At 41.3% G+C, this 25620-nt stretch overlaps 1 protein-coding gene across 1 annotated transcript in view; it reads right to left on the bottom strand.

Moving 5' to 3' along the window:
- Positions 1 to 25620, bottom strand: part of LOC107386184 (phospholipid-transporting ATPase ID) — a 38696-nt gene that overhangs the window by 6380 nt on the left and 6696 nt on the right. Inside the window, exons 2-18 of the mRNA XM_070555581.1 lie at positions 23606 to 23682; positions 22561 to 22619; positions 20389 to 20502; positions 18382 to 18480; positions 13389 to 13450; positions 10367 to 10439; positions 10208 to 10278; positions 10045 to 10127; positions 9702 to 9949; positions 9418 to 9611; positions 9142 to 9350; positions 9016 to 9059; positions 6726 to 6888; positions 6470 to 6658; positions 6268 to 6383; positions 1190 to 1354; positions 998 to 1109 (exon numbers count right to left, since the gene is read on the bottom strand). Of these exons, the coding sequence (XP_070411682.1) occupies positions 998 to 1109; positions 1190 to 1354; positions 6268 to 6383; positions 6470 to 6658; positions 6726 to 6888; positions 9016 to 9059; positions 9142 to 9350; positions 9418 to 9611; positions 9702 to 9949; positions 10045 to 10127; positions 10208 to 10278; positions 10367 to 10439; positions 13389 to 13450; positions 18382 to 18480; positions 20389 to 20502; positions 22561 to 22619; positions 23606 to 23682 (2078 nt within the window). The remainder of the gene's footprint in view (positions 1 to 997; positions 1110 to 1189; positions 1355 to 6267; positions 6384 to 6469; positions 6659 to 6725; positions 6889 to 9015; positions 9060 to 9141; positions 9351 to 9417; positions 9612 to 9701; positions 9950 to 10044; positions 10128 to 10207; positions 10279 to 10366; positions 10440 to 13388; positions 13451 to 18381; positions 18481 to 20388; positions 20503 to 22560; positions 22620 to 23605; positions 23683 to 25620) is intronic.

The following is a 25620-nucleotide window of genomic DNA, read 5'->3' on the forward strand; positions in this document are numbered from 1 at the left end:
CAACCATTTGTGTTGAAGCCTGTTTCCCATTAGAACATACTGTAAAGACCCCCCCCCCCCCCCACACACACACACACACACATGTCCCCCCCCCCCACTTCTAAAGTGAAAATTACGTCCATGAATGCACCCACAATACCCTGTTCGTTTATTAAATAAAAATGACTAAATGTACTCACTTTTACAATGTTTTAGGGATTCAAACTGGTGGACGGTTAATTCAGAAAAAATCATTTCAAAATTTAAGACTTTATAAAGCTGTGATAAGACTTTTTAATACTTTTTAAGGGTCTTACTTTCACCTTTTACTACTTTCAAGACTCCGCGGATACCCTGCTGAGGCAGAGCCCGGCCACCCTGCGGAGAAATTTCATTTCGGCCGCTTGTATACGCGATCTCGTTCTTTTGGTCACTACCCAAAGCTCGTGACCATAGGTGAGGGTAGGAAAGTAGATCGAGTGGTAAATGGAGAGCTTCGCCTTCTGACTCAGCTCTCTCTTCACCACGACAGACCGGATCAAAACACCCGCATCACAGCAGACGCAGCACCAATCCGCCTATTTGGTTCAGCTATTTGAAACCTTTTTAGATCTTCCAAACCAGCATGTTGAAAATGATTAAAATTGGCCCAATTGTAAAAATGAAATACAGCCAATAATCAATTATTTTGTTTCAATAATAAAAATAAAGTTTGGATTCAAATGGTAAATGGACTGTATTTGATATAGCGCCTTCTAGAGTCATGGCACCCCTGGCGCCACCAATCCCTCCGACCACCACCAGCAGGCAACGTGGGTTAAGTGTCTTGCCCAAGGACACAACAACAGCGACAGACTGAGCGGGGCTCGAACCTGCAACCTTCCGATTACGGGGCGAGCGCTTAACTCCTGTGCCACCGTCGCCCGAACCAAAACCCGCCTCAAACCCAAACAAGTTGAATTTCATTTCCCCTTCCACAGTGGTTCGTGTAGACCTCAGTCACACACGATGTGAATACCTTGCTTGTCCCCAGTTAAAACCCAGATTTTGATGTCTGCTCTGGACAACTGCTCGATGGTGTGAGGAACGCCGTCCTGTAGCTTGTCCTCTATGGCCGTCGCTCCAAGCAGCTGCAGACACAAAACAAAGCTCCCGTTTCATTTGCCCTCTTTCACGCTTCCTTGAATCCACCGTTTCTTTGGCCTCCTACCAGCAGGTCCTTCTCGATCTCCTCGTACAGCTCGTCCAGTTTACCGTCCTTGTCTTCCAGCGATATGCTCGCCTCATGGTGGCGCTGTTTCCACTGAATGAAGTAGTCCTCGTCCAACTCCCTGTAGGCAAGAGCCAGAGTCCGCAGGCCCTCTCCTGCAAATTCCTGCAGATCAGCAGGCACATGCTTATAAGGATGAACGTGTGTGTGTGTGTGTGTGTGTGCGTGTGCGTGCGTGTGTGTGTGTGTGTGTGTGCGTGCACTGATGGTATTTGAAGATATAAACATAATAAACCTCGTATGCCCAGCTGTGTAAATGAGCCCCAGACCAAAAGTTTTTTCATAATCATGAGAATAAAAGTTTATTCTGAGTAAAACGACTAAATGTTGAAACCGGCAACATGCAGTTCTGAGCCCAAATCCAGCTAAAGCACGTTTATCTGAAAAGCTAACGGTGAAAGACAACAATGCATGAGGAGCACAAGGCTGTTAAAACAATAATTACTATTATTATAATTACTTTCTTTATCACATTTAAACATTAGTGAGCTAAAACTATTTTCACTCTCAAAACCTTGGAAAGACTAAAATCAAGCACTTCCAAGGATTTTCACGTCCTCTGAATATTTTCCTGTTCAAGATTAAATCCACAGGCTGCAGAGAGAAGAAGTGCTGATTGGTTGGAATGGTTAGTTACCGTTTTCATATGTGTTTCATACCTAAACCAGAATAAACTGGTGAGCTGTAGTTTTACAACCTGAAAGGTGATAAAAGTTTCCCTTGTGTTGAACAGATTAGAACAGATACAGATTAGAACAGATTAGAACAGATGTAAACAGATTAGAACAGATCAGAACAGATGTAAACAGATTAGAACAGTTGTAAACAGATTAGAACAGATGTGAGCGGATTAAAACAGATTAGAACAGATGTAAACAGATTAGAACAGATGTTAACAGATTAGAACAGATGTGAGCAGATTAAAACAGATTAGGACAGTTATAAACAGATTAGAACAGATGTAAACAGATTAGAACAGATTAGAACAGATGTAAACAGATTAGAAAAGATGTGAGCAGATTAAAACAGATTAGAACAGATGTGAACTGATTAAAACAGATACAGATTAGAACAGATGTGAACTGATTAAAACAGATACAGATTAGAACAGATGTGAGCAGATTAAAACAGATTAGAACAGATGTAAACAGATTAGAACAGATGTAAACAGATTAGAACAGATGTGAGCAGATTAAAACAGATTAGAACAGATGTAAACAGATTAGAACAGATGTGAGCAGAATAAAACAGATTAGAACAGATGTGAACAGATTAGAACAGATGTAAACAGATTAGAACAGATTAGAACAGATGTAAACAGATGTGAGAAGCATAGAACAGATGTAAACAGATTAGAACAGATTAGAACAGATGTAAACAGATGTGAGAAGCATAGAACAGATGTAAACAGATTAGAACAGATGTAAACAGATTAGAACAGATGTAAACAGATTAGAACAGATTAGAACAGATGTAAACAGATGTGGGAAGCATAGAACAGATGTAAACAGATTAGAACGGATGTGAGCAGATTAGAACAGATTAGAACAGATGTGAACAGATTAGAACAGATGTAAACAGATTAGAACAGATGTAAACAGATTAGAACAGATGTGAGCAGATTATAACTGATTAAAACAGATTAGAACGGATTAGAACAGATGTGAACAGATAAGAACAGATGTAAACAGATGTGAGAAGCATAGAACAGATGTAAACAGATTAGAACAGATGTAAACAGATGTGAGAAGCATAGAACAGATGTAAACAGATTAGAACAGATGTAAACAGATTAGAACAGATGTAAACAGATTAGAACAGATGTAAACAGATGTGAGAAGCATAGAACAGATGTAAACAGATTAGAACGGATGTGAGCAGATTAGAACAGATTAGAACAGATGTAAACAGATTAGAACCGATGTAAACAGATTAGAAAAGATTAGAACAGATGTAAACAGATGTGAGAAGCATAGAACAGATGTAAACAGATTAGAACGGATGTGAGCAGATTAGAACAGATTAGAACAGATGTAAACAGATTAGATTCGATGTAAACAGATTAGAACAGATGTAAACAGATGTAAACAGATGTGAGAAGCATAGAACAGATGTAAACAGATTAGAACGGATGTGAGCAGATTAGAACAGATTAGAACAGATGTGAACAGATTAGAACAGATGTAAACAGATTAGAACAGATGTAAACAGATTAGAACAGATGTGAGCAGATTAGAACAGATGTAAACAGATTAGAACAGATGTGAACTGATTAAAACAGATTAGAACAGATTAGAACAGATGTGAACTGATTAAAACAGATTAAAACAGATTAGAACAGATTAGAACAGATTAGAACAGATGTGAACAGTTTAGAACAGATTAGAACAGATGTAAACAGATGTGAGAAGCATAGAACAGATGTAAACAGATTAGAACAGATTAGAACAGATGTAAACAGATTAGAACAGATGTAAACAGATGTGAGAAGCATAGAACAGATGTAAACAGATTAGAACAGATTAGAACAGATGTAAACAGATTAGAACAGATGTGAACAGATTAGAACAGATTAGAACAGATGTAAACAGATTAGAACAGATGTGAACAGATTAGAACAGATGTAAACAGATTAGAACAGATGTAAACAGATTAGAACAGATGTGAACAGATTAGAACAGATGTAAACAGATTAGAACAGATGTAAACAGATTAGAACAGATGTGAGCAGATTAGAACAGATGTAAACAGATTAGAACAGATTAGAACAGATGTGAACTGATTAAAACAGATTAAAACAGATTAGAACAGATTAGAACAGATGTACACAGATTAGAACAGATGTAAACAGATTAGAACAGATTAGAACAGATGTAAACAGATGTGAGAAGCATAGAACAGATGTAAACAGATTAGAACGGATGTGAGCAGATTAGAACAAATTAGAACAGATGTAAACAGATTAGAACAGATGTAAACAGATTAGAACAGATGTAAACAGATTATAACAGATGTAAACAGATGTGAGAAGCATAGAACAGATGTAAACAGATTAGAACGGATGTGAGCAGATTAGAACAGATTAGAACAGATGTGAACAGATTAGAACAGATGTAAACAGATTAGAACAGATGTAAACAGATTAGAACAGATGTGAGCAGATTAGAACAGATGTAAACAGATTAGAACAGATTAGAACAGATGTGAACTGATTAAAACAGATTAGAACAGATGTGAACTGATTAAAACAGATGTGACCTGATTAAAACAGATTAAAACAGATGTGAACTGATTAAAACAGATTAGAACAGATGTGAGCAGATTAGAACAGATGTAAACAGATTAGAACAGATGTAAACAGATTAGAACAGATTAGAACAGATGTGAACTGATTAAAACAGATGTGACCTGATTAAAACAGATTAAAACAGATGTGAACTGATTAAAACAGATTAGAACAGATGTGAGCAGATTAGAACAGATGTAAACAGATTAGAACAGATGTGAACTGATTAAAACAGATTAGAACAGATGTGAGCAGATTAGAACAGATGTAAACAGATTAGAACAGATGTAAACAGATTAGAACAGATTAGAACAGATGTGAACTGATTAAAACAGATGTGAACTGATTAAAACAGATTAAAACAGATGTGAACTGATTAAAACAGATTAGAACAGATGTGAGCAGATTAGAACAGATGTAAACAGATTAAAACAGATGTGAACTGATTAAAACAGATTAGAACAGATGTGAGCAGATTAGAACAGATGTAAACAGATTAGAACAGATGTGAACTGATTAAAACAGATTAGAACAGATGTGAGCAGATTAGAACAGATGTAAACAGATTAGAACAGATTAGAACAGATGTGAACAGATTAGAACAGATTAGAACAGATGTAAACAGATGTGAGAAGCATAGAACAGATGTAAACAGATTAGAACGGATGTGAGCAGATTAGAACAGATTAGAACAGATGTGAACAGATTAGAACAGATGTAAACAGATTAGAACAGATGTAAACAGATTAGAACAGATGTGAGCAGATTAGAACAGATGTAAACAGATTAGAACAGATGTGAACTGATTAAAACAGATCAGAACAAATTAGAACAGATGTGAACTGATTAAAACAGATTAGAACAGATTAGAACAGATGTGAACTGATTAAAACAGATTAGAACAGATTAGAACAGATGTGAATTGATTAAAACAGATGTGAACTGATTAAAACAGATTAAAACAGATGTGAACTGATTAAAACAGATTAGAACAGATGTGAGCAGATTAGAACAGATGTAAACAGATTAGAACAGATGTGAACTGATTAAAACAGATTAGAACAGATGTGAGCAGATTAGAACAGATGTAAACAGATTAGAACAGATGTGAACTGATTAAAACAGATTAGAACAGATGTGAGCAGATTAGAACAGATGTAAACAGATTAGAACAGATTAGAACAGATGTAAACAGATTAGAACAGATTAGAACAGATGTGAACTGATTAAAACAGATGTGAACTGATTAAAACAGATTAAAACAGATGTGAACTGATTAAAACAGATTAGAACAGATGTGAGCAGATTAGAACAGATGTAAACAGATTAGAACAGATGTGAACAGATGTAAACAGATTAGAACAGATGTGAGCAGATTAGAACAGATGTAAACAGATTAGAACAGATGTGAACAGATGTAAACAGATTAGAACAGATGTGAACAGATGTAAACAGATTAGAACAGATTAGAACAGATGTGAACTGATTAAAACAGATTAGAACAGATGTGAGCAGATTAGAACAGATGTAAACAGATTAGAACAGATGTAAACAGATTAGAACAGATTAGAACAGATGTGAACTGATTAAAACAGATTAGAACAGATGTGAGCAGATTAGAACAGATGTAAACAGATTAGAACAGATGTAAACAGATTAGAACAGATTAGAACAGATGTGAACTGATTAAAACAGATTAGAACAGATTAGAACAGATGTGAATGTGACTGACGTTGAGGTGCTCGGTTGTGACGTCCATCATCTTGCTGCAGGACTGATGAAGCCTCTCGTAGACGATGGTGTCGGCACCTTTGCAGTAAAGACACAGCTTCCCTTCTGGACTTCGTACTGTTGCACACATGAAGGTCATCAGGGCGGGACTGGATGAGATCCCACACTGAATAAAAAGCATCTGTGTGTTTCTGGGGGCTTACCGATGACCGACATCCTCTTACGAACGTTGTTAAAATCCAGGATGGCCAAGAGTTGGTAGCTTTGCTGCTTCCCCATTTCCACGATGGAAATGCTGTCTGGTGTTCGTGAGCGGAAGACAAACCCAAAGTTTCTGGCTGCGGTCACCAGCGCTCCTTCATCTGGTGACTGGGCCTGATAGAGAAGCTCACCTGGAGCAGAAAGCAAGAGGTCATCAGTGAGCTTAGACAGGAAGCAGACTCTCTACTCCCCCCTCACCTTTCTTCTCCTCGGCCATTACGGTGTGGCAGAGCGCCAGAAGTCTGAAGAAGGCGTGGACCTCTGGGTTCTCCAGCTTCACCGCCTCCACCAGGGAGTGGTCGTAAAACACGAAGCGGGGGTCAGCCAGGGGGTTAAAGGAGAAGTCCACCGCGTCTTTCTGCTGCAGGAGAGATCCACGGACATCAGGGAGCCCTTTGTGCGTGTGAACTTAAAATATTCTGCAAACATCTCCTTTAAAGTGACAGTGTGTATTTTTCCTGCCGACAGGAGGCAGTAGATACCTAAATCCTTGCAAGCGAGCAGTACTTTTGTGTCGAAGTAAGACACCATACCAACGGATGCCCGTTAGGGTCAAAAAGTGCAAACTTCAGCACCTCCCTTTCATCACTGGCAACAAGTGGAGAGGTAAATGTGTAAAACAACAAAGTTCATGAATGGCGACGGTTTTGTAACTGTTTGTTTCAAATCAGTAAATGCATTTTGTCCTCATGGGCTCCCGTAGAAGGAAAAATGGCGTCGCCCGGAGACTTAGACCCACTCCTGTGTATTTTAGACCTGATTTTTATGGTTTTATGTTACAAAGCCGCCAGTATTTTTCAACAACTGGGCATCATTTCATTCTTCTTTAACAACACTTTGATGGATGTTTCCAGGAATTATTGGTAAAAACTACACGTGTAAGTGTTGCTGACAGAGATAAGACATCCAGCATGTTGTAGGTGGTATAAAACACGTACTGAAACAACAATGTTAAGGTTAAAGGTCAAATTTACGTGAAACACCGGTCATGATGAAGAATATGGATTTAAAATCTAAAAAAAGGCTGCAGAATTTTTTTTAAGCAGCTTTCTATTCGGTGTTTTAAGACTTGTACAGCAAAAATCAACACCCTTGTAATGATTTATTCACACATGAACAGCTTATTCATACTGTTTATTTCACTTCCCCGTATCATAAAAGTTAACATTATTGTGCTAAAACCTATTTTAGTTACAGTTTCAATTACGGTTGAACTGATTCTGTTTCTGAGGGCCGATACCGATGACTGATTCCTGTGCTGCTCTGACCGGTGTCGGTACAGGATCTGCTCGGGTGCAAGATCGGCTCGGGGTCCTTCGACTGCCGATGACGTCAAAGTACGGCAAACCCACTCGGAAAAAATACACTACACATCTATACCGTTGGAAAGAATTTAGCAGTTTCGTTATTAAAATAATGTTTCTTACCACGTAAGTTTGTGTTTATAATGGTATTTGTAAAATAAAACACTATATTGTATTCATGATGTTGAACTCCTCTTTGAGCACATCCCTTGAAGGATCATAGGTATTAGCAACACCTGTGAAATTGTATTTGCAGGAAACAAGTGTGTCCCGTTTATTGAAGTATTTTGTGTTTAGAGTTTTTGACGTCTTGTCCATGCGTAGTTCAGTTACGCTCATAGCTGCTAGCCAAAACTCTGGAGTTAAAAGTTTTCTGGCTTTACTAAAATACCTGTCTGTACTTATTTGATTGATGGTAGTTTTACTTTCTATTAGACTCCAAATGTAATCATTTGGCACGTTTCTAATTCATAAATTGTAAGAATGAAATCGGCGATATTAGCATTAGCATTCTTATGGGTTTTTCCATGTATATTAGCATTGCGCTAACCACTCGCTGCCAAATTGCAGCCTTTGCAATTAGAAAATCTCCTTTTGTCACATCGCATTTTAATTGCACATGCAGTTAATCGTTCAGCCCTAATATACATGCAGCTCTATGCTAAAAGTGTATTTTCAAAGAGGTAATGATGGATTTCTTTGTAAAAGTTGTCCATCTTTCCAACAGAAAGATTTGCCTGGACCAACGTAACGTGATTACGTAATTCCGTATGGTTCATGTTCAGCCAATCAACTACTTAGACGTCATCGGCAGTCGACAGACCCCGAGCCAATTTTGCACCCGAGCAGATCTTGTACCGACACCGGCCGATACCGATTTTGGAATGTTTACAAATCCGTTTGCATTAATTAGCACGTGGTGAGTTCTCTGACCAGTAAAAAAAAGTCTGATGTTCTAATGTTGCTTTGCAACGATGCGTTCACTGAAAGGCAGTAAAATGTTAACCTTCTGAGTGATCCGTGCCGAATCACCAGATTTTTGTTGTTGCTTTTCTAGTTTCGAATCAAGTCCTGACTAACCTTTCAGAACGCACTAATGGGCATTTGAAAAACTTGCGTGAAAAAAAAAATATTTAAATTAATTAAATATCTGGTTTGTTTTTCAAATATTTTCATCAACTCACCTCTGAAATTTCAAGTCTCTGGTTGGTGTAGTCGTACACGTCTCCTGCAGAGGGGAAATGGGGTAAAAACGCTATTTTGAAGTGCAAAGCGACAACTCGGACGCGCGAAGACACCTAAATTCTCACCGTAGGATTTGCCGTTGATGGAGCACTTGTTGAAGATCATGATGTTCTGCGTGAGCGTTCCCGTTTTGTCACTGAAGATGTACTTGATTTGGCCGAGCTCCTCGTTCAGCGTGGTGGTACGAGCCTCGGCCGGCGTGTCGCTGCGGGAATAGTACATCTTCCTGTCCCAGTCGATGTAGAAGCTGTTCCCCAGCCGAATGATCTCCACGCTGACAAACGACGCGCACATTTAGCGTCGACTCGCGATCTGACGTTCGGGGTTTGTGGACAGATTACCTGACGTAAAGAGAGATGGGCACCACGGTGTTGAGGATGATGATGTAGGACCAGAAGGTGAGAAAAGCAGAGAAACCAGCACTGTTGTCATTCTCCCGCGGCAGGAAAACTGTGAAGTTTGAGCCTTTGTTTATCTCCCAGATGTAGTTTCCTACAGCCAGGATGGTGCACATGAAGACGAGGAAACCAAAGATCTGCAGGAAACACAAAAAGAGGTTGATTGCATCAGAATGATCTACTGCAGTAAACACGCAGAAGACACACGGAATAATGCTGCAGCTCACACAGAGGACTAGAACGTTCATCAGGCGGTCCACACTCGTCCTCTTGAACGTGCTCTTCCCGCAGTTTTGCATCAGCTTCGTCTCCTGGCCTGCGAACAGCACCAGCCCAAAGCACCACCCGGTGTTCCTCAGCGTGCAGCCTCGCAGGAGGATCTTCTCGTTGTCCAGAGGGTACTTCTGAGCGCCGTAGCTCAGCGTTCCTGTGAAACGGTCCAGGCGGTTGTTGGGAGGTTCGCAGCGTACCTCGCCTCAACGGGAAACATGGCGGGTTTGATTTTAACACCAGTGAACTACAACGCTGTGACGGTGATGTGGTAGAAAGGCACCTGGGTGCCAGTCTCACCATTAAAATTTGCCAAGTTTTCAATATCATCTCCCAGTTCTCCGGTCACTGGCAGGGCCTGTCGCACCTTCAGGTTCGTCTCTCTGAGGAAAAAAAAAACAAAAACGATGAAAAGGAAGGAAGAAGAAGGAGCAGGGAGAGAGCGATGGACGTCAGGACGAACCCGTCTAGTTCTGCTGTCTCGATGTACACCAGGTTGAGCGGTTCGCTGCTGGAGAGAAGCAGGAGGTCGGCCTGAAACATCCCAAGCAAGGAGAAGACATCAAGAAGCTAAAATACCAGAGCTGTGGAGCCGACACGCAAACATGAATGTTTCACTCACCGTAACAAACTGGTTGTTCTCCAGTTTGATGATGTCTCCAACCTGGACGTCCATCCATCTCTCACTCCGCAGCCTGAGAAGAGATGCCAGATCAGTGCATTCGTGTGTGTGTGTGTGCGTGCGCGTGCGTGCGTGTGTGTGTGTGCGTGTGTGTGTGTGTGCCTGCGTGTGCGTGCGTGCATGTGCGTGTGTGTGTGCGTGTTTGTGTTTGTGTGTGTGTGTGCGCGCACGTGCACATATGTGTGTGTGTGAGCGTGTGTGTGTGTGTGTGTGTCTGTCTGTGTGTGTGCACGTGCATGCGTGTGTGTGTGTGTGCGTGCTTGTGTGTGAGCGTGCATGCGTGTGTGTCTGCATGTGTCTGTGCATGTGCATGCATGTGTGTGTGTGCGCACATGCATGCGTGTGTGTGTGTGTGCGTGCATGCGTGTGTGAGTGTGTCTGCGTGTGTGTGCATGTGCATGCGTGTGTGTGTGTGTGTGTGCATGTGCATGCGTGTGTGTGAGTGTGCATGTGTGTCTGCGTATGTGTGTGCGTGCATGCGTGTTTGTGAGTGTGTCTGCGTGTGTGTGCATGTGCATGCGTGTGTGTGTGCATGTGCATGCGTGTGTGTGTGTGCGTGCATGCGTGTTTGTGAGTGTGTCTGCGTGTGTGTGCATGTGCATGCGTGTGTGTGTGCATGTGCATGTGCATGCGTGTGTGTGTGTGAGCGTGCATGCGTGCATGTGTGTCTGCGTGTGTGTGTGCGTGCATGCGTGTGTGTGAGTGTGTCTGCGTGTGTGTGCATGTGCATGCGTGTGTGTGTGTGTGCATGCGCATGCGTGTGTGTGAGCGTGTATGTGTGTCTGCGTGTGTGTGCACACGTGCATGCGTGCATGTATGCATGCGTGAGTGTGTCTGTGTGTGTGCACGTGCATGTGTGCATGCGTACGTGCGTGTGTGTGTGTGCATGTGAATAGCTGAACCGTTTTAAACCCTGGCTGGAGTAAATGAGAACAGAGTTCATGAGCTTCCAGAACATCAAAGCTGGAAGACAAACGTCAGCTGCACGCTTCAATGCAGCCTTCAGTTTACTGAGTGTTCATGTATGTCTGCTGCTCTCTGACCTTCCAGAGGGACCCCACGTATCAGCATCGCGGAATGACAGCGAACTGTTTACTCGCGAACAGTGATCGGAATAACGGTGTTTAAAATAACGGCTTCAATGAAAAAATTGTTTCTTCAGTAATGAGTAATCTAAGTAATTACTCTTTTATCATAACGCCGTTTCAGTTTACAGATAAGAAAACGCGTGCGTTCTGATTCAGCAGCGTGGCGTGTTGAAGCCGTCATCAGCTGATAGGGAGATAAACAGTAGAATGTTTCCATCCAAGAGCATCACGGCCCGTGGAGAACGAGGAAGACGTGATGAATAGTCTACGACTGCAGGTGTGGATCTGCAGCCGTGCCCTTCTTAGCGGGACGCCCCGAAGGTCCGCTCACCTGTTCACCGCTCAGACGTCCTGATCTTCTACCTTCCTAGATCATCCAGCTGTAACCTGTTCCTGATCACGTCTTTAGTCCCGCTGTAACACTGATGCATCAGTCTCAGACGCCATGGAGCTCAGGTGTTATCAGAACTACCTGTGTGTGTTTACCACCCAGCTTCAGCTCTTCTGTGGTTGGGTCTGACCCATGTTAGTAAATGTAAGTCCTCCATCAGGCTTGTGCCTCTTCTAGTGTCATTTTAAAGGTTTTATTTATTTATTTATTTAACCGTTACTAGATTACAAGCAACAGAAATGCTGCTAATAATTATGTGAAGCTGGAAAAATTAGAATACTGGTCAAATTTACATTTATTTCAGTAATTTAACTAGACTGAGAGACCGTCTAAAGGCTCAGGAACCTTTACAGGTGTTTCTATTTGCAGTTTTAAATTTTAGCTGATTATTAAATATCACACAGTGACCTTTTAATAGTCTAGATTAGTGTAATGTTCCTGTTTGTAGTTCCTCCTGTTAAGTGCTTATTTATTTAAATTTCTCAGGTTTATTAAAAACATTTGGACATTTTATTACGTTCCAGTCATTAGTCGTTTATATTTCACTACTGTAGTAAATTATAGTAAATTAAGTAAGTCTAATTAAGAGGGGAACCCATTTTCTAGCATTCTTTAATGAAAAAGGTAACTAAGTAGTTATTTTTCTAGGTAATTTACTACTTTTATAATCTTGTAACTTGGTAAGTAACTGAGTTACATTTCTGACAAAAATAATCAGTAACTATAACTAAATACTTTTTAAATGTAACGTTCCCAACACTGCTCGCGAGTTTCGCAGCGTGCCAGCACACACGGGGAGGGTCTGCTTCACCGCCGTCCTCCTCGCTGGACGAAATCCCTCGAGACTTCAAAGGTCACGGCTTGTTTACGCGACACACCACGAGTGACATCATGTTTGAAGGCGCCGCGGCTGGTTTGAATCGTCCCCATCCACTATAGCGGATTCTGTTCGAAGCAGTCGGGGTTAAACATTTCCATTCCAAGTGTTAATAAGCAGCCAGTAAATGATTAAACGTTTTTATTATAATTAACACAAAAGGAGATCTGAAAGCCACAACAAAACCAAACGAACGGCTTTTAAATAAAGAAACAGGAAACGTTCATGAAGATAAAACTTCCTGCTTGAGCCGTGCCTTTTTCAGAAACAGGAAATAAACTTACGATCCCACAGCTGCTTCCGATAAAACCCTAAACAGAGACTACAAGAGAATACGTGTCACTTCCTTGCAAAACCTCCTAGAACTTAAGAGGTAAAGGTTTAGAGGTGTTGGGGTCCTCGGGAAGCAGCTGAGGCTAAATCATCATTTTGTTTTCTGCTTTTTGAAATTGGACACCACATGAACTCAGGCAGAGCTCGATCTTGTGAAGATTTAAAAGGAATCCTGTGATGTTTTCACAACAAAATTCACCTGATTTGTTTAAGTAGAATTAAATTAAATTAAATATGACATAAAACCCAACAGTTGGACTTCCAAATACTCACTTTCTGTCTATGAGCACTTGAACCTTCCTGTTGTTCACCTGGTTGTCGCTTCGGTGGCGATTCTGAAAGAATCAGAACAAGTTAAAATATTTACTTCCTTATTGTCAGACATGAAGCTCCAGAGGAAATAAAAGCTGAATCTAAACTTTTTCTTTTCAGGTCCCCATCGACACTTTAAGAAAATTTTCACAAACATCTAAAATGACTCGAGGTTAAAGTTTAAACAGCATCATCACTTCCTTCAACTGAGACTTCTTCACTCTTAACCTCAGAAGAACCTCCTCGTATGTGGACATTGCTCTAGAAGAAATGTCTCTTCAAACTGGACCTTTTTTAGAGACACTTGATATTGACTTTAAAGAGTAAGTCATCCCCTACCAGAGTATTACTCCACTCCCACTTCCTGTTTGAAAAGGGCAACAAATGCTGTTGCCTAGCAGACCGAGAGGGCGGAGCCGCTAACAAATACACACACAGAGGCTTACAACGACATTGTGACATCATATGGTACCAGCTAACGTTCTAGGGTACCTCTTAGCCCATAGCAATGGCAGAGTTTTTACCTGACAACGCCACACCACTGACAGTTTTAGGCAGAAAATTTAAGTTTTAACTAGAATGCACTAAAGTGCTAAACTGCTGACTACACGTGTCTGCAGCACGATTAGACACGCATTTTTATAGTTTATCAGGAAAAATAGTTGATTTGGGGGTGACTTGCTCTTTAAGTTTAGTTTTTTATTCCATCCATCCGTCCATTTTCAGCCGCTTATCCGGGTCGAGTTGCGGGGGCAGCAGCCTAAAGCCTAATTCATGCGTCTGCGTCAGCGCGGAGACACGCAACGCCATTATCCGTCCTTGCGGGTCTGCTGGAGAAACCCGCAAGGACGTACAGAGTCGAGCTCTCTTTTCTAAACATCCGTCCGTCAAGACAGAGAACGCAAGCTTGTGATTGGTCAGGGCACCGCTGTCGTCTACACCGCCGCCATTGCGCCCTCAAAAACGTAAAGAGAGCCGAGGATATCTAGCGGCAGACACGGAGCGGCTTGAAGAATACCGCGCGAAGAAACTCTTAAAATATGAATGTTTAATTCCCCCGTGACCGGAGGAGTGAAAAGGTGCGCAGCAAGCGTTTTATTTGTGGACGGAAATGACAGGAAACGTGGGTTTAGAGGTGGCGAGCGCATGAAGAGGTGGAGGAGGATGAGAGAAAAATTTGTCTGTGTTAAAAAGTCTCTTATATACAAAAAAAACATAATATAAACACACCATCTTGGACCGATACATGACAGGATACCACAGAACAGCGCTACGCCCTCTGGTGTCCTGGCGGGGAATTGCTTTGCAACACTCCCCAGGAGACGGAGAAGTACGAGGGCAAAATGTCTCCGTCCGTCCGTGCGTGACGCAGAAGCATGACTCAGGCTTAAGCCGAGAGGCCCAGACTTCCCTCTCCCCAGCCACTTGGGCCAGCTCCTCCGGGGGAATCCCAAGGCGTTCCCTGGCCAGGTGAGAGACATAGTCCCTCCACCGTGTGTGTTTTTCTTTTTTTAAGAAGTTTGTCGTCCTTCTTATTTAATTCCATTTTTATCTAAGTAACATTTTGTTCATGTTTGTGAGCGTCGACTACTCTGTAATAGCTAAGCTTGTTTTTCTTGTAAATCACACCAAATAAAAATTCAGGAGTTTTAGGATGTTTGTGAACTTAAACTCTTAAATCCTTCACAATGTTCATTATGACCTCTTTTTTTCAATATTAAACGAGGTTCTCTTGGTCTCAGACATGAAGGTGTGTCGAACGGACCAGCTTCATTACAGATGAAGCAGACAGGAAGAAGAGCACGTCAAACAAGCACTATGAATCCAAAATGGGCCATAGAAAAAAGGAAAACAACAAGTCAAAGAAAATCACAGAACGCACACAAAGGGCCATGAAAAAACAACAAACCAACACAACCGTCAAACCTCACATGAAACTCACAGCTACTAGTCCACCCCAGGGACAAAACAGAACCAGACAAGAAATGTAATGTAATCTACGAAATGCCCTGCATGTCGTGCAATAAAACATACGTGGGGAAACTGGCAGAACATGTGACGTAAGAAGAAAAGAGCATCAGAAGGAACGCGAGAAGGAAACAACAGAAAGACTCACAAGGACAACAAAGAAAAAAGCAGAGGAGCAAACCCTCAAGTCAACCATCTCAGATCATTGCAAACGAAATAACCACATCATGGACCGGGATCAAGGGAAAATAATCAACACGGAGAACAACCGGTTCAAACGTTGGGTCGGGGAGGCAACGGGAACAGTGGAACATGAACAGAGACGAGGGGGCCAATCAGCTGTCTCGCACCTGGGATTCCCTTCTCCAAAGACCAGCCAGCGGAGGTGGGCGTGACATCCGGGTTGGTCACGCCCACCAGAAGAACAGCTGATAAAGACGCGTCACGCAAACATCTGTGACATTTCTGAGGAAGACCGCAGACGACGGTCGAAACCTGTCAAGGTAACTCGAAACACCTTCAAGTCCAAAACGAAATAACCTCGTTTAATATTAAACTCTTAAATCCGAATCTCGCTGAGCTGCAACACAAAATTCTGAACCTTCAGGTTCACACTGAGCCTCTCGTTTCTCCTCCTCAAGCTAACGTTCAAACCCGTCGCATCACCTATTAAACCTCAGCAGTGGCCTCTGAAATACCTGGTGTTGCGTCCTCAAACGACCCTCGAACAAACACACACTTCTAGAATGAAAACCCCATTTGGATCCTGAATTAAAAGTAAAGACTTTTAGATGAACTTGTGTGGTTATAGGTGTTGGTCTTGCGGGGGGGGGGCTTTGATGATTTCTCCATCAACTCCCAGATGACATCATTCAAGATGTAAAGCGAAGCCAGGAATGTGGCCACCGGAGTGATTCACCACGACCAGACGAGTTCATGACTTAAAAAACATTTTTATACTTTGGAAAATCCCAGAGGTGTCTGATAAGATCTTAATCATTACATAAACTCTGTGGGAACAGGGTGACGGTCTTTCATCTGTCAAATGATTAATGATTAGGAGGCTCTCCCACGAACAGCTGATGAAGTTTAACTCACATGCTGACATGAGCCACAAAGTAGGGATGCACCGATCAGGTTTTTTGCTGCCGATCACTGATACCGATATCAAAGAATGCTGATCACCGATACCGATCACCGATACCGATCACGTGGATTGGCCAGAAATTTTCTACAACATTATAATGAGTGCTACAAACTACATAATCTGGGAAAAAAGGAAATGTAACCTAATCTAAAATGGTCTGATCGGTCTGCTTTGATCTATTTTGAAAACTCCGATCAAAACCGATAGGGGCGCTATCGGCCGATTGGGATCAAATGCCGATCCATCGGTGTATCCCTACCACAAAGCAAACAGATTTTGTTGTTTTTTTATTCACCGTTTTGTTCGTTTCTACGGAACAAAAACGAATGGATTTTAGGGTTGAACGATGTTAGGAAAACCTGCGATATTCGATAACCATGATTAATATTGCGATGACGATATCACTTGCGATAAATTAAAACTTAACTAGATGTGGGTATTTCATCTCAGGCCTAGTCCACACGTAGCCGGGTTTTTTTTTAAAACGAATATCCGCCCCTCCAAAAACTTGCATCCACACCACCTCGTTTAAAAAAAAACCCTGTCCACACGTACCCGGATAAATACGTTGTTAAGGACATGCCAGACCTGTAGGCGGCAGTACTTCCCCCGTTCTAAACCTCGCCCTTCGTCTGTGGTCTTCCACAAGGAGCAGTAATTCCTCTTGCAAAAACAAACAAGCAAAAAGCGCTTGGACGATTGATGAAGCGAGCGCAGCTCTGAGGGCATCCATGCTGTCGGCTAGTGTAAACACAGGTCGCACACGTGATGTCAGCATTTTTTTGTCGCGGAAAGTGACGTTGCGGACCTTAAAACTCCGGTTTTGTCCGTCCACACGCAGACACCCAAAACGGAGAAAACGCAGATCTTCACTTTGGCCGGAGTTTTTAAAAAGATCCGTTTTCGTGTGAAAAAACTCCGTTTTCGTGTGGATGACAGGCCAAAACGTAGAAAAATATCTAAGTTTTGGCAGATCCCCGCCTACGTGTGGACAGGGCCTCAGTTTGATGTCACTATGATGTATTTTTCTAACTGTGGGTGCACGCTCCCACCCTTTGGTTGCATCCTTGTTATATAAATAACACGTTTGGATTGGATAAGGAGAGTTTTAGGGCAGTTCATGCAAAAACTATTACATCACCATTAATAACTGACTAAAAATTAAACTCTTTAAAAGCCTATCTGCTAGATAACAGGGATGGTTTAAAAGCTGCTGCTGATGCAGAAGAAAAGTCTCCAGAGGATCAACGTTGCAGCTCCTTGATATTCAGAGTTTTACACCAGTTCATATAAACATTATGATTTTAATATTTATACCTTTTGGTGTCCGTATTGTTCCTGTCAGTTAAAGAGCAACTCACCTCCAAATAGACTTGTTTTTGTTGATAAACGATATAAACAAGTCTCTAGTCATGCTGCGGACACGGTAGCCAATAATTTGTTACTTTAGTGCATCTTAGTTAAATTTTAAATATTCTGCCTGAAACTGTCATTGTTGTGTCGTCTTCAGGTAAAATCGCTATTGGCTAATAGGTACACTATGATTTTAGCTGGTACATTATGATGTCACAATGTTGTTGTGAGCCTGTGTGTGTGTGTGTGTGTTTGTTAGCAACTCTGCCGTTTCGGTCTGTTAGGCAATAGGAGTTTTTGCATTTTTCAAACAGGAAGTGGGAGTGGAGTCTGACTCTGGTAGGGGGGTGACTTACTCTTTAACGTGAAAAACAGGATTTTACATCAAGATTAAACTCTTTATACCTTCTTTTATGCTTTTTCTTAAACGTGAGAAGTAACACCTGATGTTCAGGTCCGTCGATAAATGATCTAAAATCTCCTTACTATGTCGTCAGTGGCATCCTTGGCAGCGGTGACGGTGAGCACGAGGATGAGGGGCACGACAGTGGTGAACCAGGACAGTGAGGAGATCTGAGGGATGACCTGAGAAGCAAAAATACAGAACATGTTTTTTTTTATTTCATGCTTGTTGCTGGTGGAGACGGGAGGAACACAGAAACTCTAAAACAGAAAGTAAAAGTCAGGGAAACTCGTGCACAAAGTGCACATTTCTTGTTCTTAGACACTGCCTGCAAACATCCTGATGCAGAGGTGAGAATATGACCAGTGTTGGGCAAGTTACTTAAAAACGGTAATGCATGATTTATTACTTGTTACCCTCATTTTAAAGTAATTCATTACATTACAATATTACTAATTTTAAAATGTAAGGCATTACACTACTTTTGCATTACTTTAAGTTACTTTCACCAAAACAACTTCAGTATGGATCTGGTCATGTGACGCTCAGTGAGCTCATGACATATATGTGGAAGGTGATGTGGTGTCTGAGCTAGGATTGCTGTTATAAACAGTCAAGATATAATAACAGTGCTTTAAAATGATTGTTTACTAAATAAAAACAACAACAATCTGTACTCTCAGCACGCTGCCAACTTAGATTAACTGAGCAGGGAGTGAGGTGGTGGGGGCTCCAAGCCTATATTTGCCTTGGTGCCCAAATGCCTTGATACGGCCCTGGATGTTGGACTGACTTCTGGGGTGATGTGATTCTATCACATGTATAAATATTAAATGCTTATATATTATTGCTTTTCACTGGTAAAAATGTGCGTTGGGGATAAATCTACCGACTTTTTTTTTCTTTTCAAGCACTTTGATTTGTTTTCTTGATTTTATGTGAATTATTTCCGGCCCTTTCTCTCTCTAACCTTCCTGCATGCTGCATGTTTTCTCCGTCTTCCAGAAAAACTGTTTCCTAGATTTCCTACTTTCTAACTAATCAGCCAAAGGGCAAAAAAAGCTTAATCTGCGCTGCGCTCCAGCAGCAATGAGTTGAAATCACCGGTGCACAGATTATGAACTCAGCTGAAAAGTACATGAAGTACCAGAGAATATGGGCTGATATAAACGATCGCAAACGAATGACTTTGTTGTGGTGGAGCGATTTTGTGAATATAACAGCGGCCGCGCGCAGGACGCAGCTGGAGTGTTTGAGCCGTTACCGCTGCGTCCTCTCTGCTCATAGAATGCCCGCAAAGCTGAGTCCATAAATGACGTCATATATGTGGATACTGGATCTTTTTTCAGGCTTCCCGCTATTTGAATTTTTAGGAAACCCACATCTTGATTCTGGGTTTGTAATTATCGCGTTACTGACATTATTACCGAGTAAATATTACCGTTTACTTTCCCTGTAATGCCTTACATTACCACGTTACAGCAAAAAGCAATGCATTACAGTAATTAATTACTTTTGTACCACGCTACTCCCAACACTGGAATTTGAACAGAAGGTTTAAGCTGTGGGTGTATTTTTAAAAGATGTGTTTCAAGAAAGAAAGCTGTGTGTGCATGAAGCTCAGCAATAAAATGCCCTTTAATGTACGCTTGTTGTGTTTCAAACGATGCAGGATCTTACTGAAAAAGGATTTTCTCATTCATAAACGTTAAAACAGAAACTCTTTAGTTCTTTTCTATCAGCAGATCAGCCATTCTCCGTGAGCTCTGTGGTGCAAAATGTCTGTTTAGCAAGCGATGAGGTAATTTCCTGTACTGGATATCGCACTTCCTTTACTTTTTCTGCTCTCAGCTTGTCATTTTTCCTGTGTGGTTGGGTAGAGCGTGTGCTTTCTGTGAGAACAAAGATGTGAGAGAAAGTCAGAAATGTGTGTGAGACGTTCAAAAAAGAACAGAATCCGGAAAAGGTTTCATTTTAATCTGAAGGTGGTGTGTGTGTACATGTGGGTTTGTGTGTGTGCGTGTGTGTGGTTGCATGCCTTGAGGTCTGCGTGCGCGGTACGTGCATACGTGCGCGTCAGATTGCCTCACCTGAAGCACCAACAGCACGAGGAAGTAGGCGTTAGCGATCCTCTGAAACTGTTCGAACAGGTTGAGAGGAAGGAAGGTGAAGAAGTTGTACTTAGAGGTTTTGATGGCGTTCGTCTGTAAAGGAGGGAGAAGTAGAAGAAAGGTGAGACCGAGGGTTAAAAAAGAAGATGATTAAATAATAATAATAATAATGATAATAATAATACAAGATGCATCGGTATCAGCTGATGTTAGTCATTTTTTAACACATTGGTACCGGTCCAATAAATGAAACGGGGCTGATATTAGCAACCGATACGTTTCCCATCTTGTTTGTATTTGTGTATCTGTTTCGGGAGGGGGGTGATGTGTGATGATGTGTGAATGATTAGTCATGTGACAGTGATGGGAAACATCTCAGAAACGTAAATGTATGTGTATAATAACATTATATAAACACACATAAATATATGTGTTTTACATATATATATTTATATATATATATATATATATATATATATATATATATATATATATATATATATATATATATATATGTGTGTGTGTATGTATATAAATATGTATATGTATATATATAAATATGTATATACATATTTATATATATATGCAACATTTTCACATTTTAAAATCATTTTTTGTGCCAGTATTTGCTAAAACGACCCTTTACAGGGTCAATGAACTGTCACTCAGACCCCCACCACCCTCTGTGGCCAGAATACCGCACTTGCAACTTCAGAGTGTCTGGACCGCTCCCCTGAAGTCAGGTTTCTTGTGTGAAGCAGTATCGCTTTACGGTAATCTATGTTTACAGCTCTGGACAGACGAGCTCTAATTGCCTGGTTACGTGTTCATCGTGGTGGAGCGTCGGAGGCTTTAATAGTAACAGAAATAAAAACATGACATAAAAACCTCAAACCGAATTAAAAGCAGCTGAAAACAGACGAGTCTTAAAGCGGTCGTAGAGTCGGCATCGGGAGTTTTCTGAATGGCGAGAGCTCAGGGCCAGGTTGTGAGAACTTAAATGCTGTGTTTGTGCCAAGACCCGAACTTGGAGGACCCGTGAAGACGCCAAACCCAGTAAGACAAATAGTCTTTATTAGCCTGAAGCTATGAGGAGACGTTACCAGCGTAATACTCAGGTAAGGGCAGAGTGGAAGGCAGGCGAGGGTCGTGGTGGCAGGCAGAGTTCTTGGCAAGGCTCAGGCGTGGAAACAAGGTCAGGAGGCTATGATCGGGCAGGATGTAAGGCTGGGAGTTCTACGAGCAGGAGGGTCATACTTTTAAAGTGAATGGTTTTTTCACTTATATACGACCAAACAAAAAATACTGATAGATTAAAATAATTGTAAAAAAGAAAAAATATTTATCTTTCATTAACCAAGTTTTTTTTTCTTTTATTTACTTTAAATCAGATTAATTTGTTGCAATGTGGCTTTAAAATCTTCTGTAAAACAATCAGAGTTTCCTTAACCCTTTGATGCATGAATTATGAAATCTTCAACCATGATTTTTAAACAATTTTTTTCATTTGTCTTTAGGTGTGAATTAAACAAATTTCAACAAATATTTTTTGTAAAATTTTATAATTTACAAATAATTTATTACATGTCCACCACAGTGGACAGCGTGCATTCTGAGCATGAAATATGTTGGCTTGGCTTACTGAAGTCCAAATGGAGGGGCTCAAATGCAATAAAGTCTTCATCAGCTGTGCTTAATAGCAAAAACAAATAAATAACTATTTTGAGTACCTGTCCACTGTAGTGACCATTATGCATCAAAGGGTTAAAACAGTAAAGTTATTTGTCTACCATGTTCTCCAGTTTCATGACAAATGCTCCTTAATCCAGCAGAAGACATCACCTAACACGTACTCTAATTCTTGGCACTTTGGGAAATATTTCGCTCAAGTTTTATTAAAACCTCCAGGTTTTATTCCTTAGTGTCATCCTTTAGCTTTCTGATCTGGCCGACATCCAGTCTCCCGATATCAAACAGACACAAACAAATGAAGACCCGCCTCGGGGGGAAGTGATTTTCCATGTGCATGAACAAAACACCAAGTGACGCTAAGATGTTTGGTCTACGCGGGCTGCATCCGCTGTGCAGCCGTTCTACTCCAGGAGTCAGAAAACAGAAAACAACAGAACGTGAAGAACACACAAGACCTACCGCATATCTGAAGGAGCGATTGTGCTCGCGGTCGTTGGCTCTGAGTTTTCTCTCCAGCTCTGGTTTAGAAAGACAAACAGAAGATTATTTAAGACAACTGGTGGAGTTTAAACCAAAGTCTCTGTGATGCAACTAGTTAGAGACCAAAAAATGCATGAAAACGTGTACATTTTCCCTTGGAATCAGGGGCGTGTCCAGGGAGTGGCCTGGGGTAGCACATGACACCCTTGGAATCTGATTGGCCACCCCAGGTGCCACCACACTAACTTACCTTTAAATTGTCTCGCAATTTAAAGGTAAATTGACATTTTTTTTAACTATAATAACTTTGTTGTCATTTGTATTTATTTTGGTTAAGGGGGACAGATAACATAAGTTTTGCTTCTTTCTGTTCCTTTTTCATTGTTTTTATTTTTGCAAACCTGTTTTGTGTTTGTTTTTATTTGTCTATAAAATTAAAATAAACTAAAAAAAAGACTTTTCATTGTCCTCAAAAGGCTTGGGTGTAAAACAAAAGGGCACAACCATTGGTGCCACCATGCACAAAGTTGTGCCTCACCTGGGCCACCCCATTTTAAAAGATCTGGACACGCCACTGCTTGGAATGATTGTGCAGTGATATTCGGTCATGTGATATAGGCCTGATTAAAGCAAGGCACACACTATGGAGATAAAATCTCCTTTATCTTCATGTCATTTGTTAAATATTCATGTAACACTTTATAATAACTGCATCTTATTTAGCCTTAATTACACATGAACAAACATGTAAGTAACTACTAACAAATAATTAATTAACAATGACTCTTACTGAATAAACAATTAACCAAGGCATTAATTAATGCTTTGTTTATAATGATTAGTCCCTTGTTAATTAATTATTTATTAGTAGTTACTTACATGTTTGTTCATGTGTAATTAAGGCTAAATAAGATGTAGTTATTTTAAAGTGTTTCCAATATTCCTTATTTTTAACTCTTTAAACACTTTCATCAACATTTATAATAATGTAGTTATAGATATATGAAAACTGCTGAAAGCTGACCTCTTTCTGTCTTTGTGAGACAATCCAGACCAAAGAATGACATCTTATCTCTCCTGTTATCTGTCCATTCTAACAATCTGTAGAAGAAGCAGAGAACAAATAAAAATATTATCTCCAATAAAAGGAAGGACTACCACAGAACCGGCTTTGTAAGAGAAACTTTGTTTGAACATCAGCTCAGATTTCATTTCAGGATGCGCTCCTTCCTTCCTGTAGCTGGTTCAAGTTAAGGTTAGACGTCTAAAACGACAACCAGCAGCTTTACTCCAGGATTGCATCAGTTCCCTTTTTAGGACCAACAGAAACTCCTCAAGTGACCCAGGAATCTTAACAGGAAGTAGACAGAGCCGGCGTGGGATGCTGGAGTGCCTCGGTGAAGAGAAAATAAAACAAAAAGACTTTCTGTTGTTCCAGCAGAGAGGAGCGGGGATTTACGGCGAGCTGAAATCAAACTCATGCACCTTCAGAGCAGGTTTGTGGGATTTTCCTGCTTTGGTGAGAATTTAGACCCATGAACAATGACCTAAAAACAATTATTTCACTTCCTCGTTCCACAAACGTTAAGATATGATTTAATAAATCTCAAAGAACTGCGCTGAATGACTTTTCTAGAAGTAAACTTGGACGGTTCACAGACCAGAAGACAAGGGCAGATTTCTCAGTGCTGCTCAAGCCCCCACAATGCGGGACAGAAATTGAGTCCAACGCGGAAGTGAAATAAATTGCAGTTCCACCCTCATCCACTAGGGGCTGGTGTCAGAAGAGAGCAAATCCCCATTGACTCCCATGTTAAAAATACCAATTTCACAGCAGAAATAAACATGTTTACAGCCTGGTACCAAAACATGTTTTTGGTTTAAATGATCTAGTTTACACTCATGACAACTCTGAGGGGGGTGAATGTTTTTCTCACTCTTCTGTTTAAGTGTATTAAAAGCCTAAAATTCTGTATAATTAATGAGCATCAGACCCACGTGACCACAGAGCTAGCTCCGTGGAAAGGCCTCAGTAGAGCCTCGGTCTGGCCTGGAAACTGCTCCGGGATTTTGAGTCTCTGTGTGTGTGTATTCTTTTTTTGGATATTTTTGTGCAATTGTTGGACAAAATGACTTGCTGTGGCATTAATTGCACTAATAGAGCGTCCAAGGAGTCTCCACTTCATTTTTTTCGGTAAGTAAAATTATATTTATGTATTTTAGGTCACTGCCGAGCTGAGCTTAGATGTTAACATGTACTGTTTAACCATGAAATTTAAATGTAATAGGGTAAAACCCAGTGCATTTAACATAATGCTGCACTTTAGAAAATGGGTTGAAATATAACATGTTGGTGGAGCTGGGTTCCCACTATCGGCTTGTGGAGCTCTCGGGAGACCGATGTTTTCCACCCGGTTCTCCCCTCCCCGCAGCTCGGCGCATCTCTGTCTGCTGCGCGGGCTGTCGGTTTGTGGAGCTCTGGGATGGAAACCTTTCCACCCGGTTCTCCCCAGCGGCAGCTCTGCGCATCTCAGATCGCAGCGGCGCTTGTCTGCTGCGCGGCTGCCGGCTTGTGGAGCTCTCGGAGACCTCTGTTTTCCACCCGGTTTTACCCAGCGGTCAGCCCGGCGTATCTCTGACTCAGAAGCTCTGGTGTTGTGCACAGTTAACTCCGGTTGTAGCTAGGTTGCTACCTCCGTTAGCTTAGCTCCCACCTCCGCGTTAGCTTTGGGTTAGCTTCAGGTTAGCTTGTAGCTAGTTCGACCGGGTGTCGTCAGTTGATCCCAGCCTTACAGCCCCACCCTCAGCTCCACCTCTCTTCCCTTTTGTGGAATTGTCTGGGCTTGATGGAACCTGTGACACGGTCAAAATGGCGGTGGTGGCCACCTCCCATTTCCCCTCAAAAACGTGTTATTGGAGCCTATGGAAACCCATTGCATATGTCGATGGTGCTGCTCAGCACCGGTGCGTTGACAGAGTCTCCAACCATCGATCATGCTGAATTTTATTCATTTATTTATTTTAGGTGCATGTATAGTT

Source organism: Nothobranchius furzeri, chromosome 10, assembly GCF_043380555.1.
Source record: "Nothobranchius furzeri strain GRZ-AD chromosome 10, NfurGRZ-RIMD1, whole genome shotgun sequence".
NCBI lineage: Eukaryota > Metazoa > Chordata > Actinopteri > Cyprinodontiformes > Nothobranchiidae > Nothobranchius > Nothobranchius furzeri.